General features: G+C 36.2%; 1 protein-coding gene across 1 annotated transcript in view; it reads right to left on the bottom strand.

The window, feature by feature from the left end:
- The window catches only part of LOC107660403 (solute carrier family 22 member 23), a 51,275-nt gene extending 37,463 nt beyond the window's left edge, over positions 1 to 13,812 (bottom strand). The window contains exon 1 of the mRNA XM_016449693.1: positions 12,967 to 13,812. Within this exon, the coding sequence (XP_016305179.1) occupies positions 12,967 to 13,383 (417 nt within the window). The 5' untranslated portion in view covers positions 13,384 to 13,812. The remainder of the gene's footprint in view (positions 1 to 12,966) is intronic.
- Between the last annotated feature and the right edge of the window lie 2,515 nt (positions 13,813 to 16,327).

Below are 16,327 nucleotides of genomic sequence, written 5' to 3'. Positions count from 1 at the left end.
AGAAAGAAAGAAAGAAAGAAAGAAAGAAAGAAAGAAAGAAAGAAAGAAAGAAAGAAAGAAAGAAAGAAAGGTTTTATGCGTAATGGGGGACATTCAATTATAAACAAGACAGAAATGAATAAATGAAGACAGCATTTTCAGTTTTGGGTGAACTGTCCCATTAAGGCTTATGACAATTTGATAAAACTGATTTTAAGACTTTAAGGATCCTTTTTCAACCGAGGATTTCATTCATATGTTAATTCTTATGTGCACTTGGTGTTTATTAAGGAATAAGGAAACCACACAAAGAGTTTTTTCCAACTCTATTTTGTATCCTATTAGTGGAAAGTCCTGATTATGGTTTTAAAATAGTAGTAAATATACATAACCGCACTCACTATGATATTTTGGTGTAAACTACCTGTCATGGTAAAGTAAAGGGAAGTAATAAGGACTGATTTACATTGCAAAATAAACATCACATTGCAAAACAGGCTACCTCTTCAGACTAATGTGAATTTGAGAACTAGCGCCAGAGAGAGACATGCGTTCCTAAATGATTATTACAGTGACCTTAAACACAGAGAGTCTGAGAACGACGAGTCGATTTCCCATGAGTTGACCTTATAATATTATACAGTAATGTATGTATATGAAGGTAAGCATGCTTTGAGTGTTTCTTACACACAGCTATGTGAATGAGGAGAGGGAAGGCATGCAGAAGAGAATCAGCGCCAGTGAGAAAATTACAGGCAGAGAGACAGAGATTGCCGCATAGTTTCTGCCTAGCAACAGACCGGCAGAGTGAGACACACACAGCCCTCGCTCCAACAGTATTTATTACTTTATAGTTCAAAGGAAAGAACAAAATGAAAGCGGGAATGAAAGCAGAGGAAGTGAGACACACACACACACACACACACACACACACACACACACACACACGTGACAGAGAGCATGTGCATATGTGTCATGTAAGTGAGTGACTCGCGACTATATTATAAGAGTGAGATCAGGACGCAGAGAACAAAATTCAGCATTCTGAACGCTAGAAATGGTCACTTCTACCTGTGGTCATTTCCCATTTTTGCTAGCAGCTAATATTTAACACATTTTGTCAGCACAAAATCATTTCAAACACGAGCAAATGTTTCTGCCAACGTTTGCAATCCGATGTGGATTGATTCTGATCATGTATGAAGCAGAAAAATATACTGTGATTTGTGATGCTAAAGGCTATGCATACTAATTAATTATAAATTATAACAATTAATTATATTATTATAATTAAAATAAATTAATATAAATCTTATAAAACATAGACTACCTTGAAGACCACAGAAAAATCACAGTCATAACTGCATATTTTAGATTGAACGATATCATTATTATTTTATAACCGTTCCTAATTATTTGTTTATATGTCCAATAACTGATATGCAGAACTTCTCACAATCATGAATTTTATGCTGCTGAGTAATTGTTATACATATAATTGCTATAAATGATTTAATTGTGTACTGTATTTTGTTTGACACTTACATTGTAAGCCTATCACATTATTATATTGTATTTTTATATTTTACTTTTAATGCTGTAAAAATAATCACATATGATTTTAAAAGTTACAATATTATTATTTTTTTCTGTGTCTTCTTCGGTTTTCTTTTTGTTAGCTTTAATCTTGGTCCATTTTACATTCACGCTGGAGCCAATTTGAATATAATATAATATAAAATAATATACTTTACAATAACGCATTAACTAACATGAACTAACAACGGACAATACATTTTTACAGTATTTATTAAACATTGTTAACATTAGATAATAAAAATAAAACTGTTTATTGTTAGCTCAGGTCCATTAAATAACATCAATCGATACAACTTTAGATTTTAATAATGCATTAGTAAATGTTGGAATCAACATTAACTAAGATTAATAAATGCTTTAGAAGCATTTTTCATTGTTAGTTCATGTTAACTAATGTAGTTAACTAATGTTATGGAACCTTATATAATATAATATAATATACAGTCTGATTAAACCTACAAGCTTTATTTGACTTTATTTGTGTACTTTATAGCAGTGTTTCCTTAAAATATATCATTTTAATTTTGTCTTCAGAAAATAATTGGCTAATTAAAATAAATGTAATCGTATTCATTTATTTTTTTGACATAAATGACAAATGTCAAAATAGTGTCATCAATTGTGTGTGAAACTCTAACAAGAATGTTTGGCATTATGTGAATGTTGCATAAAGTAAAAAACAGGATGTTTTTCAACCATCACGTACTTGCATTCATACATTGCATGCATAACATAAATTAACCCTTGATTACAAACTTTTGCATGAGTTTGGTGTGAACTAGCAGTTCAGAGAATGCTTCAGCTCCTCTAAAGCCTGTGGTGTCGGTGGCTGAGACTGTCTGGGATCATCTGGAGTAATGAACCGGTGCGGTGCAGAAATCTGAAAACCCTGCTTCTCCCCACCACATAGGACAAGCTTTCAAATAACTTCACACACTGCATAACATTTCCATTTATCGAAGAGATTAAACAGACCAAATGGCTCAGTGGTGTGATCATGCTGGACCTGATGTTGCCCTGGGAAGAGCAATGAAGAAAGCACATAAATTGACAGGAACTGGTGGAGTTGTGCAGAGGACACTCTGTGAACTAACTGCTAACCTAAAGGTCCTGATTTACTCACAACAAACGTCTTCCTTTTCATTCTTTGTTTGGGGGGAAAAGAAGCTTGAAATACCTGAGCAGCGGTTTACTGTTAGCAAACATCCCAACACTACACTGTAAAGAAAAATTCTGTAAAATTTACCGTAAAAAATATGGTAGCAACGTTTTAGGTTTTACGGTTTTAACTTACATTTACAGTTAAATACCGTAATTTCATTAACTGATATAATGTTAATGTAATTCACACAAACACTAAACACCATCACGGTAACACACATGAAACTAAAATAATGCAATAAACATTAATTTAACAACATTAGGTGTAACACACAACCCTAATATACAAAACTGATAAGAAAAAACTAAGAAACATAGTTATTTCAACAAAAAAACATCAAATTTGAAATGTAACGCAGGGAATTCTGGGAATGTCAATTTACGGTTATTCACTGTAAATTATACTGTCTTTTTCCACTTCCAAAAACGGTATACTACCGTAAAATTAATATCCAATACATGTAATGTCCAATACAGTTTTTCACCGTATATAGTAGGGGAATTTACCATTAACCATTTAACAGGTTTTTACTGTAGCATTTTTACAGTCTTTTACCGTAAAAATTCACGATTCATTTTTTACAGTGAAGCCACGCTGCTGAAGTGGTGTTTGGATGAATATTTACAGTAAATATGTGCTGCCCGCTTCCCTCTCAATAACACAACAAACACACAATAAAAATGACGGTGGTGAGAAAAGAGCAGTTCAGAAAGCATCTGATCATATGGATATGCATATGTTTGCACCAGATCTGTAATTCGGCACTCCAGTCAAGTCCAGTCATGAAACGTTAATATCTAGTTCTTTAGCAGATTAGCTTTAATAAGCCAACAATGCATTGAACATTTTCTCTTGAGTTTAGTTAAAGCTTTATTTAACCTTACAATTCACATACAGTAATAAACAGAATACTTGCATGGAATACATTGATGTTTATGCTCGCCACTGGGAAATAACCTAACTTTTAAAAATGGTTTTCTGCATACAGTAGTTGTCAAAGTTCTGACAAACATGGTGCAACATTTGCACGGTTACTTACTCATAATATCTTCAGAAAACATTAAAAAAACAACCTGAAAATCAAGTTTTATTTGCTGTATTATTTAAAGACAAAGATCATTGAGGCACTTGGACAGTTGCACTGCATGTGGGATTGGGAATGTGTGCCCTTGTTATGCATAACTCTGTCTTCAAGAGAGCAAGAGAAAGAAAGAGCAATGTGAGAGAGAGAGAGAGAGAGAGACTGTGTGAAGAGTTGAAAGGTGAATTGTATTTTCTGGTGAGACAAGAATGAGGGCAAAAAGGGCCCATTGTCTTTTGAGTGTAACGATGTGTTACTATGCCACAGTACAAATCTCATTGAGAGAGAGAGAGAGAGAGAGAGAGAGAGAGAGAGAGAGAGAGAGAGAGACTGTGTGAAGAGTTGAAAGGTGAATTGTATTTTCTGGTGAGACAAGAATGAGGGCAAAAAGGGCCCATTGTCTTTTGAGTGTAACGATGTGTTACTATGCCACAGTACAAATCTCATAGTACAATAGTGCAACGAGAAACCATACATTGCATTTAGTAAGATGAATTACTGTAACGCGCAAATAAATCTTTGAATTCATGAGTTGAATCTGTTCATAGAGTTGTATGGATTACAGTCAGTTTAAAACAAACACACTTTTAAAATCCAATGAATCAAAGAAATCATTAACAAATCAAGCAACTATTTAAATAGTTATCATTTCTATATGAGAGTATCATGAGGGAAGGGAATATTGCTCTCCTTCCATGTATTACTAAATAAAGCAGTGGTATTTTCATATGGGTTTTTCCAATTTATGAGTAAAATAAAACCTATGGTAAACATAACTTGAAGATACTTTGACGTTTTGTTCTACAATGTGAACTGCACACACCCATACCAAAAACGTGAATTTTGAAGCAGTTATATAGTATATATATATATATATATATATATACAGTGGGTACGGATTTTTTTTTTTTTTAAATAATGGCTGCAATATAACAAAGAGTGAAAAATTTAAGGGGGTCTGAATACTTTCCGTACCCACTGTATATATATTTGAAAACATACAGTATGTTTCTAATAAGTGACTAAGACAATTTGGGGTGTGAGTGTGTGCCGTTTACATTGTAGAATAAAAAGTATATGTAAAAAGTAAATGTTTACCACAGGCTAGGGCTGCACGATTATGACAAATCATTGTCGAAAGATCAAGTCACGCCAGCTGATAAAGAAACAACTGAACAACTTCAGGCCAGACAGCTGGGTAAATACAACGTGTGTGGGTGGACGCATACGCTGCATGTGTGCAAATGTGTCTGCAGAAAACTAAAGCTCACATTTCCATGTGCATCACTAGCTCAAACAAACAAAAAACCCACTCGATCTGTGTCACGTTACAGTGGTGATCTAGCATTGACAGCTGGTTTACTACATGTTCTGTAGAACAGAGGTCCCCAACCACCGGGCCGTGGAAGAATTGCTACCGGGTCGCAAGAACGTTCCGGGAAAAATGTATATAGATATGACACTCTGTTATTTATTTATGTTAATGATTGTTCTAATTATTCTGTATTTTCTTTGTATGCGATTGATATGGAGTAGCAATTTGACAATTTCATGTTAAATAAGTAAATGAAAGATTGCGCTGATCTGTCACATATTAGGAGTTAAACGGATCGCAGTTGATCTGTAATACGTACGGATGAGACCCTACCGTTCGGCACGCACGTGATTCGCAGATTAATTTGCCAATTTACACGTACAAGCAATTTTAAACCACAAGAAGAAGAAACGAAGGAGAGCTCAATTCGTTACTCATGCGCTGTTCTCGCACACAATTAAAGCGCGCACAAGCAGAGACCATAGACTGGTAGAGGCGTGTTTCAGACAGCGCGGAAGTGTTCTCACAGTATGGTAGGGGCGTAACATTTCCGTCACACGCTTGAGGTATTCGGCCAATCATAACGCACTGGATAGCTGGCCAATCACAGCACACCTCGCTTTTCAGACCGATGAGCTTTGTAAAAATCGACGCGTTTCAGAAAGGCGGGGCATAGAGGAGAAACAATAATGTACAGTATGTGGAAAATAATGTTTTTTTAACCTTAAACCGCATAAAGACATTTCATTACACCAAATACACAAAATCATGTTATTTTTAGTAACATCATATGTATGTACCAAGTGTGCATGGGTAAATTATTTAATGTATCTTTTTTAGTATCTGCACAACAAGTTTCATTGTACATGTGCAATGACGATAAAATCATTATATTCTATACTATAGTCTATAGGCAGACTTCAGCTATAAAAAGGATAACTTTTGGGTGGGTAATATTAACTGATTTCCTATTAAGAGAGTAGTATTTGTGAGATTACCAATATGGTGGTGCAGTATGACATTATCAGCAATCCAATACTTCATTATAGATCAGTGATTATGCCATAAACCTAATTTCACCATTATTCCCCTCACATCCACCCAATAGCACTGCAGTTTTGCATGGACAAGCAATATTCATATCTTCTTCAGAAAATGTAAAAATCTAGTTTGACGTGCTGTTTTAATTGAGTAATTTCAATATTTCAGCAACTTCTGGAACAAGGTTTTAGGCTAGCTTGTGACGAAAAAGTACAAAACCGATGAAAAAAATAATTTAAATAATAATTAATATATTGTTTTAATAAAAATTCTAAAATATATAAAATCAATTGCGTATGTGTGATAAATGTAAATCCAAATTGTACATCCTAAATACATAGTTTTAGGTCACGTCCACTTTATTTTTATATAGCACTTTAGGCAATATAGATTGTGTCAAAGCACAAAGTCTGAATATATATATATATGCAAATTTGAATATACACATTCATAAATCCTGAATATACGCCAAATTTATAATCATACATTTGAATACAAATCTATTTTTTTATCAAGCATATTTCTCCATATTTGACTAAACTGCTTGGTTTAAGTGGCAAGATTTTGTTTTAAGCCATGACTATCATAATCAGTAGTAGCCTTGTGCATTAAAGCTTTTACTCCAGTTTATTACTTGCCACAGTTTGGAAAGGACAGATGTTTCAAAATGGCAGATTATGTGGAATTTTCTTTAGAACACCTAAATCTGTGCATGCACCTTAAAACATCTTGAGGACCAGGACCCACACACAGAGTTTCTAGACAAAGGGTGACCAGTCGTGCTCCTGAAGAGTTCAGCTCCAACTGAAGGTTTCTAGCAGAGGTCCTAAAGACCTTAGCTGGGTTCAGTAAAATCAAAATGTAAAGGTTAGGCCTCAAGTTTCCTTTGCTGACTTAAGTTGAAAATCTATTACACACTAGAAGTAATTTAATCAAACAGCTGCTAATAAGAAATTAGATTTTTGCAACACTGACAGCATATTTGCTCCTATTATTCAAACAACTTCTTTAATTCCATATAATATACTTGATTGCACAATCATTTATGGGCCTGTGAGTTATGGATGTCTTGAATGTAACACTCAGTTCATTATTATTTTCAGTAAAAGAAAAAAAACTTCAGGTACAGTAGATCAGCAGCACCTACTGTATTTTTATCATACACTGATAGACAGTAAAAATGGCTCCTATAACAAGATTAATCAGCTTCATCAAAAATGTGTAGCAGTAACATTCATCAAGATGATTGGTTCATGAGACCAATTTTATCCTATTTACTCTCTTGCTTTTGAATCAAAACCCTTCAGGCCTGATCCTGACCTTGTCATCAGAATGCAACACTAGAGCCAAATGTGCACGACTCTCAGTGATGATACTCTCCTATTCATTTTACCTCATCTTATTAAAATAAAAGCCTGTGGGGCCTCCAATGCAATTAGAATAGTTCTCAAAATCTGAAAGGGCTCTCCTGATGGAAAGTCTGAGGAGATCAGAGAAGAAGAACAAGGATTATTTTTCAGGTACTTTTCCGACTTGCTCAACTCGATCAGAGAGACTCTCTCTTTCACAGGGCAGAAGACTACAGTCAACCATTCAAATCAATAATTTCTTTGCTTGCTTGTTTGGGGTCATTATCATGCCTTACAGTTGCCATCAGCTTCTTTTCTCCCAGTGTGACATTTGAAACTGTGACCAAACAAGTCAAAATCAGTCTCATCTGCATGGTGCAAATCGTCCCAGAAGTCCTGCTTCTCTTCAGGGACGTGCCAGGATTGACTGTGAGGTCGACTGAGAGTTTAATGTTGTGCATTTATTTATGGTGCAAATGCAGACCGAGTTGCTGAGTTTGCTGATAGCTTGCTGTACTTTAGTGCAGTGGTTCCCAACCCTGGTCCTGGAGGCACCCCAACACTGCACGTTTTGCATGTCTCCTTAATCAAACACACCTGATTCAGGTCATCAGCTCATTAGTAGAGACTTCAAGATGTGAAATTTGTGTGTCAGAGAAAGGAGACATGCAAAATGTGCAGTGTTGGGGTGCCTCCAGGACCAGTGTTGGGAACCACTGCTTTAGTGTATTAACAGTCAGCATGGTAAAACCCCTCTAGAGTTATTTTATTATTAATCTATCTCATTGACCTAATGAAACTTTGTGAGACATTATGATCTTTGCATGATGGTACAGTACTATCAGTGTTGGGTAGATTACTTACAAATTGTAGTCTGTTACTGATTCCAAATTACATGACAAAAATTGTAGTTAGTAACATAATCCATTACATTACACATTTCCGGTATTACAACCAGACTACTTTTTGATTACTTTGAGATTACTTTTGACCTAACTTGATAAATCACATTGATTTAATAGGATACTCTTGTATGATACTGATATTAAGCTACAAAGAGAAAGAATATAATATATTCCATTCATTGTTATTAACAACACAAAGTGCACTAAACATTATATTACATCAAAGTTTCCCAAACTGGGGTTCGTGAAGAAACTGCAGGGGGTTTGTGAGTTTAATTAAAAGCTAATAATTAAAATTATACAAATGATAAATTAAAATTAATCTTTTTTTTAAATGACAACAATCAAAATAAAACACTTAATAAAAATATGAAATATTATTCCGGTTTACCTGCATGTCATGTGACCTTGTGTATAATATGTAATCTTGTATTCAATAAAACTGTAGTCTGATTATGAGCATTTTAAAATGTAATATAAACTAATTACAAACACTTAATTTTTGGAACCTGGTTACGTAATACAGATTACATGCAAGCGGTTAATATACAGCGCTGGGTACTATGAACTTTGGTGCTTAGAACTAAACCAAACCAGGTTACTGAGGTGAATGATGCCAATTTTCTACCAATTTGTGCCTTATTCTAATGTTAAGCACTTGATGTATATGCAAGATTTGACCTTTCTGTTTAAGTTGTACAAATCATTACCAAAATGCACAACAATTAGAATAGAAAATATGAATGCAAGGCACAATAATAAATTGTTGCCAAAAGCAATTGTACATCAGCAGTTAGAGAGGATAGGATCACTATGGTTTTGGGTAATCTGCAAGACCTATCAAATGTTTTTCCAAAAAATGGCACAATACCACAAATATGTACCAACATCTGAGACACCACTATAAAAACCTATATGATCACCGTATGACAACAAACCATGTCAAAAAACAAACAAAAGCACACCTCAAAGCCAACCTAACTGAACAAATATTGATCATTCCGGCATTTGCAAGCATCACGTCTTCTGAGAGGAGCTCAAAACTGCACAAGGAAATAACCGAAAAAATATGGTGCCAGCAGATACCGTCAGTAAAGTCGACAAAAAACACCAATAGCCATCACACATGAATCTTTCACCAGTTACTATCCACAAAATGCATGAGAAATGCAAAGCATGCATTGAATTAGAGCTAAAGCAGGTGAAATACTATGCCAATCACGCATATGAGGTCAATAACGAATCCGTACACGAGTTGCCGCATGCAGCTTTTTATTAATGAGATGCCTGCAAACAGCTCACTTTCCCCGAAGATCACACTGACAGGAGAAAACCTGTCTCAAGGTTCGAAAGAAGAAGCTTTAGCGGCCTGGCTGGGGAATTTGTGGGGAGCAGTGCATGTCTTCATCAGAAACAATGGCTCAAATACAGTGAAGACTCACTTTGAGCAGATGTACGAGATTTATAATAGCTTAGATTATTTAAAAAAAGAAAGCTTAAATGAGAAACATTTAAGTGTCTACAGGTGTCACATGCATTATTTATTTGTACTACTAGTTATTTTTAAGTGCAATGAGATTCATAACTATTTAAATAACAGACTTAGTCAAATTGTTCAGGTGATAGACTGGTTTTTGTCTGAGGCTCTGTTAGCTGACTGTAAAACATAAGACCCGGTGCCACAAAGGCATGACACACACTGTAAGATATTGGGTCATTTCAGGACTTCACAGATGCCCTTTCCAGTCAGTGTTTCCTACCTGAAACTAATTCTTCATCTACTGAACACAAAGAAACTGACTGTGGAAGATGAGGACACTGAACTGACAAAAACTATAAAATCCAAATACATCAACAAATACTTATTCAAGATTCAATGCTGTGTTGCCTAAATTCACCTAAAATTAGTGTATTTTTTTATTATTTGTATTTGTATTTTTATTTAAACATATTATACAACTTCATTATCTCCAATTTATTGGCTTATTTTAAGTTTGAGGTCAATAAGATTTGTTTTAATACATTAATTCTTTTATTTAACAAGGATGCATTAAACTGATCAACAGTGACAATATTTTAAAAAAAAAATCTTTAAAATAAATGCTGTTCTCACAACATCGACACTGGTACTAAACTGAATTAAAACAAAATTAAACTGACTGATTTGTTTTAATACATTAATTCTTTTATTTAACAAGGATGCATTAAACTGATCAACAGTGACAATATTTAAAAAAAAAAATCTTTAAAATAAATGCTGTTCTCACAACATCGACACTGGTACTAAACTGTTCATGAAATGTATGAACTTTGCTGCCTTTTGCAGAACTGTTTCACGGCTTCCACAAAAATATTAAGCAGCACAACTGTATTCAACATTGATAATAATCAGAAATGTTTCTTGAGCAGCAAATCAGAATGATTTCTGAAGGATCATGTGACACTGAAGACTGGCGTAATGATGCTGAAAATTCAGCTTTGACCATAGGAATAAATTACAATTTAACAGATATTCACTTTGAAAACAGATATTTTAAATTGTAATAATATTTTACAATATTACCATTTTTACTGTATTTCTGTGATCAAATAAAGGCATCCTTGGTGAGCATAAGACTTTTAAATGGCCCCAAACGTGTGGTAGCATGCCTCTACCTGTATGACTTTGACTTAAAAGATTAGATAAGAAAAGGACACAGTTATTATTTACTCGAGACTTCAGACATGAATGCATCTAGTTCAGAGGCTCTCAACCCTGTTCCCGAAGCACCTCAACAGTGCTCATTTTGTAGTTTTGAGCTAATAAGATATCAGCTCAAATTAATATACCATGTCCAATTACTTACTGTATGTAGCAAGCGGATGTATAAAAAAAAAAAAAAAAAAAAAAAAAATAAATGCACAACATAAACGTGACAGAGTGATCAGAACCCCGACACAAACCTAAAAAAAATGGCATGCTGGACATTATGCCTTACTTGGTATAGAAGGTGATATTAAAGAAACCATTTTTTTAAAATGCAGCAACCATAAATTACACCTCCAAATTGATCATATGGACAACAGCTTCAATAAATAAATAGAAATGATAGCTCACATTTGATTGCTGGAAATGCATGCCAACACAGTTACAGGATTTCCTTTCAGAGAGAACAGCAAAGCCATGGGTAAATTAAAGCGGGTTTAAAAAAAAAAAAAAAAAAAAAAACAGGATAAATGCACAACATAAACGTGACAGAGTGATCAGAACCCCGACACAAACCTAAAAAAAATGGCATGCTGGACATTATGCCTTACTTGGTATAGAAGGTGATATTAAAGAAACCATTTTTTTAAAATGCAGCAACCATAAATTACACCTCCAAATTGATCATATGGACAACAGCTTCAATAAATAAATAGAAATGATAGCTCACATTTGATTGCTGGAAATGCATGCCAACACAGTTACAGGATTTCCTTTCAGAGAGAACAGCAAAGCCATGGGTAAATTGATGCTTTCGTACAAGTTTGCTGATTCACTCACTCTCATTGCAGGCTCTGTGCACTGCATACAGCTCTGTGGGTCTTTTTCAAATTCATTTTACGAATGTTTTATGCAAATATGGAATAAAGTAGCACTTAATCTGCCTCTCTGCTTGTACATGATACATCACGTCATAACACGAGCATCTAGACAGAGAAAACAAGATGAAGATTTGAGTCTTACAGCACATTTGATGAAGACTCCTTGCCCATAGCCATTATTAATAGGGAATCTTCCTCCAGTTACCAGATTAGCAGGGAAGGACATAATGTGGCACTAATATGATAAACTCAACAGGCCTGCGGTGGCTTTCTCTTATCTCTGTAGGCTGCTCAGAATTACTGTGTAATCCTCAGAGTTTGCTGACCTATATACACTATTGCACAATGCACCGACAGGCTAATGGAGGCCGAAGGGCAGGACGCAGATGGTTAAAAGGGTGCTGTTGTTTTTTTTCAGAGCGGTTATGTCATCTGGTCAGCATGAGGGAACCCAGTGACATGACACCCCGTGATGGCTGGCACCTTGTCAGCTGTTGATGCAGATGACTCATATTCGTCTCAGTCAGCAATGCCATTCTCTGAACAGAGTCGGTCCTTTGCGCTGTAATGCTGGCCCCTGGATGCTTTGCAAACAAACTCACCTTTCCCCGTGCATTCATGTGGGTACTCTGATGGAAATGGCAAAAATGTGTTTAATGCAACTGCATGCTTGTCTACTACACAAGTCCATTACGAAAATTAACCATGGTTTTATTATTGTAAAGATGTAGTAGCGTGATTTTTTGGGGGCGCATTTATTATCATTTGTAGTTTACTACAAATACCATGGTTAAACTATGGTTAGTGCAGCAAGATCATAGTAACAATGTTTTTTTTTTGTTTGTTTTATTTGTAGTAAAACCATAAGGGGAGCTTGAAACTGCCTGCCAGCCCAATGCTCAAGTTTATCCCTGAGAAACCGAGGGCAAACTGAGTTTGTGAACACACACACACACACACACACTTACCTTTGTGACAACATTTTGCTCTAGTCCGATTTCCAGTTCGCATCCCGACTGCGTACAGATGCATTGTGATGACGCATTAGCGGAGTTGCTTGCATTATTGAGGCTGATATTTAATATCGCCTGCGTAACATTGAGTGAAGGATCGCTGTTATTCCGCTGCACTTGCGCACAAGTCTTTGGCTCAGCCAGGAGAAAACTGTCCGAAAATTGGCTGAAGCCAATGAACATGGCCGGGATCCATGTTAAGACGATCAGCTGTTTCTGAAATCTCCCGAAGCCGCCCACGCTCGGCAAAACGCCGCTGTCGATCCGCGAGAGCAAATCGGGCGATATATTAGTTTCGGGGGTAACGAAGCCGTTCTCCGGTGGATGAGGCTCGATGTCCAGCTGAGACACGGCCATCACCGTCTCGCACATACCGCAGCCAGGTTCGCTAATGCGTCAGAACCGCGCACAATCCCGTTCACACTGGATGCACAATCAAAAAGAGAGCTCCGCGTCCAGTGCTCAGGGAGTGGTTTGCGTGTCTTCACCCGTTCCAAAGGCGTCACGACCCGTTCGCGATCAATCAATAGTCAAAAGTCACCGGCTTGGCCCGACCGCTGCACTATCCAAACACGCTTCTGATCGGAAAACAACAGCGAGGTTCAAGGAAAGCGATACGTTTCATCGGCACGTTGCTGCTCGTGCCCATTCCCTCTGTTCACAGCCACAGGTGACACACCTGTCCCAGACACGCAGCCCCACCGCGCGTGACATTACACTCAGACACGCGTCACAATCCACTCAGGAGCCGAGGAATCTCTCCGTCTGAGATCGCACGCACTCCATACGCTCTCCCGTGATCATATGGACCGGACAAACAGACACGAGGGCGGAACTTCGGCTGAACGTCCCCGTAACGCAGTCATTGGATGGCATTGATTCCAGTCACATCTAGTGTGCTCGACTTCACAACCTCAGCAGCTTCTGTTTATGAGTATGTTGAAGCTACAGTCAAATTTAAGTTGTTTAAGCTCTTTAATACGCGTTTAATCAAATCATTTAGTAGTGTGAGGATGGTAAACCTGTTTTCATTTTGCAGTAACTGCTGCCATTTATCGCCCCAAACGGGCAGAAAGACCATTTAAATGACAATACCTTAGGGTCACAGACACACCTGAACCAGCTAATCAAGGTCTTACTAGGCCTGCGTCCCAATGTGCATGCTATCCATCCTGAATGCTGTGATCGTAGTAATTTTCAATAATATTTATTTAGGGCGGATAGTATGCACATTGGGACGCAGGGTAGGTATAGACTACTTGAAGCTTTCAGGCTGGTGTGTTGTTGAGGAAAGTTGGAGCTAAACTCTGCAGGACACCGGCCCTCCAGGACCAAGTTTGGTGACCCCTGCCTAAGCAAGTCTAGTGTTAAAAGCGACCAAACGTGTGCTGTATTTAACGAAGAACTTCTGAACTTATACACTCTCAGAGAAAAAGTTAGAAAAGCTGTCACTGGGGCGGCATAACCTTTCACGAGGTAATATGTACACTTTAAGAACTAATATGCACCCTTGCGGTGTAAATAAGGTACAAAAGTGTACCTTTTGAAAAGGTACCGCCCCACTTTTCTCCTTTCCAGAGAGTGTATGCACTGCTGGTCGTGTTTTAGGGTGTAGTATGCAATGATATGATTTTATATAGACAGCCTTGGGGAGTTACATGTAGCAGAATTATGTAATTTAATTACAAAATAAATGTAATTGTAATCAATTACAGTTACAGTTACTTACAAATCTGACATCTGAATATTTTTCACACACGCTTACGTACAGATTTGATTGATTTCTTTCATAAATTGCTCCAACTGCTCTAAAAATATGAGACACCATTGTTTCAGGCGCTTAGGACACAGAATAGGACACATGCTTATTCGATAGGCTAACTGTTTTATTTCCTATTTGGATTCGTGTATTTGCTTTATTTTGTAAGATTAACAGCATTGTTAGATGCCAGTGTTTTCTGGCATAGCTATGCAAAGATTTGATTTCAAAAGCATTATCATAGCTATTAAACGATTTCTTCTTGTGGTTTAGAATGATCTCAAAGTCTGATTTTGTGGTGGCTGTGCTTTAAAATGAAATTATTATAATCTTAATACAAATGATGAAGGATTTCGAAAGTCTGACAGCATTGAGTCAATCAGTGTTGAGTAGGCTACTACTGTAAGGTTAACCCTGCCTGATTCACATTTTAAAAATGATCAGCCGTTGAAAACATTAGAAATCAATCAAATGCAATTAAGTAACTGAAATAGTTACACTACTTATTACATTTTAAATAGGGTAACTTGGAATCTGTAACCTATTACATTTCCAAAGTAACCTTCCCAACACTGTATATATAGAAGCAAAGACTTAATATTCTAATATTTGTGGACAAGCATTATTTGAGTAAGCCTGTCATCTAGTGGTGACCAATAGTGTTACAGGAATTGTCTTCATTGTAATTATGTTTCCAGAAGAGAGATCTTGAGGATTTGAAGGCAGAGGTTGGGCAGCTGGACTCCTTTTATCCCAAGAGTAAAACACACGTTAAAGGGTTGCTTGGAGAACATGTTTTTACTTGTATTCATGTTCAATTTGCTTTATTCATTGTTGGACTGCTCCTTTATTCACTGCTCGAACGACACCTGACATGAAAACAAAAATAGCAATACTCTCTTAAATCCTTAGCCAAGAATTCTAAAGATGAAAGAATATCCTTTCAGAATCAAGTATGATCCAGATAAAGATAAGTGAAAGAGAGAGACTCCAGTAGGATCTTATTTTATGTCAAATTAGGAAGAGTAAATATTTGTTTGCTGGTTTGTTCATTTTAGTTTGAGATTGAGTTTACTTGGATGTTTTACTCCGTCATTACCATTGGTCAGTTATGTTACTTTATGTCTGTAACCTTGACATCACCCTTTGCTTTTATTATATTTACATTGACTGAATGTGTGAACGTTCACCTGTTAGGGTAGAAAAAGAGATGCTGCTCACACCCTTTTATTAAAGTCTTCAACCTTTGAGCCCAGCCATGAGTCATAAACTCAGTCATGTGATACAAGGCAGACACTGCTGTTTTACTGACTTATTTTACAGTTTTAGTTGCTCTAAATGATCTCTTTTTAACAACAACAAAAAAACAAATACTGTAGAGAAAGCAGCTGCTGTTTGTCAAACAGGGAGGTTCTTACAAATGCAAAAAAAATAAAAAATAATAATAATAATAAAAAAATAAAATAAAATGAAATTCAAAAATTAAGAATCTAAGTAATTATAAAAATTACAAAATAAAACAAATTTTTGATTTAAACGTCCAGATTAATGCTTGTT

Source organism: Sinocyclocheilus anshuiensis, unplaced genomic scaffold, assembly GCF_001515605.1.
Source record: "Sinocyclocheilus anshuiensis isolate Anshui unplaced genomic scaffold, SAMN03320099.WGS_v1.1 scaffold1635, whole genome shotgun sequence".
Lineage (NCBI taxonomy): Eukaryota > Metazoa > Chordata > Actinopteri > Cypriniformes > Cyprinidae > Sinocyclocheilus > Sinocyclocheilus anshuiensis.
Note: the sequence above shows the minus strand (reverse complement) of the source record. Positions and strands in the feature narration are given on the sequence as shown.